This window comes from Aplysia californica, unplaced genomic scaffold (genome assembly GCF_000002075.1).
Source record: "Aplysia californica isolate F4 #8 unplaced genomic scaffold, AplCal3.0 scaffold00224, whole genome shotgun sequence".
Classification (NCBI taxonomy): Eukaryota; Metazoa; Mollusca; class Gastropoda; order Aplysiida; family Aplysiidae; genus Aplysia; species Aplysia californica.
The window spans coordinates 751,428-752,626 of record NW_004797494.1 but is presented as its reverse complement, the minus strand read 5'-3'; the positions used below and the strand labels follow the sequence as shown (position 1 = coordinate 752,626).

Genomic DNA, 1,199 nt, shown 5'->3' with positions numbered 1-1,199 from the left:
AGAGGGGGGGAGAGGCAGAGACAGAGAGAAAGAGAGAGAGAGAGAGAGAGAGAGAGAGAGAGAGATAGAGAGAACTACCCGGTGACGTTAAAGATGGTTCCAGTAGGGAACCGGGTAGAGGGTGCCCACGTCCCTCGTGACTCATTGGAGCAGAAGAAGATAGGACTAACGCTAACTTACTTAAACGCAATCCCACATCATCAGATCGTAAAAATGAAAAAAAAAGGTCCGGTGTTATCTCAGTTCGAACCTGAAATGCGCGCGTTTTTGTCCAGCAGCTCCAGACGGCAAAGGAAAATAATTCAGAAAGGATCAGCAGAGACGTTCGAATACCGTGTGGGTTTGGAACATCAACAATTCCTATTACAGCCACGTTTGTGGATATCCATGACTCTGTGTTCGCTAACAAGGAGAGGAAAATAAAAAAAAATATTAAGGAAAACACGAATACAAGTTTGAATACCCCCCCTCCCCCCCGGGCCCCCTTTCCTACTTTCTCTTCCTCATCCTTCTACCACAGTCTCTGTCCGTTATACACGTTATTATCTCTTTTTGTCTCATTTTATCCCTCTCTACCCCTATCTTCCCCTTCTCTCGGTTTCTCTGTTTCTCTCTCTCTCTCTCTCTCTCTCTCTCTCTCTCTCTCTCTCTCTCTCTCTCTCTCTCTCACTCTCTATAAGTTTTTTCTTCTTCAAAATGTCATTTTAGATTACATTTTAATCATGTTTTCCTATCCTCTATACTTGTTTACTTGTTTGTTTACTTGTGTGAAGGACCGACATCACTGCACAAGGGGCTCATTCCCATAAGCTCTCGTGAAAAAGCACATCTCGAAGTGTGTAGATGCTGACGGTTCCAAGCAATGGTTGATTCCATAGCCCTCTGCTCCTCCCACTAAGTCTTGATCATCTGCAGGCGCCCCATCCAATTCTAAGCTCACGAAGTCGCTCAAGATGATGATATTCCGACTCTTTTTGTTCTTTTTCTCCTGTACCCTCAATACAAATAATCTACCTTGCACTTGTCCAGGTGTATTGGCTCCAGTTTTGAGAGAGGTTATTCTGGGCCTCGGAGATCTCGGCGCTCGAGCCAACAAGGTGGACTGGTGGCTGATCCTGTATTGGGGGAACACGCCTTTATCTTGTGGGCCAGGTGATGAGTCTTGTGCTGTGTGTGTGTGTGTGTGTGTGTGTGTGTGT

At 45.6% G+C, this 1,199-nt stretch overlaps 1 protein-coding gene across 1 annotated transcript in view; it reads left to right on the top strand.

Annotated features, from left to right (window-relative positions):
* LOC101851413 overlaps nt 1–1,199 on the top strand; it is a gene marked incomplete in the record, with an annotated part of 14,187 nt that overhangs the window by 5,988 nt on the left and 7,000 nt on the right. The window contains 1 exon segment of the mRNA XM_013083318.1: nt 1,030–1,152. Within this exon segment, the coding sequence (XP_012938772.1) occupies nt 1,030–1,152 (123 nt within the window).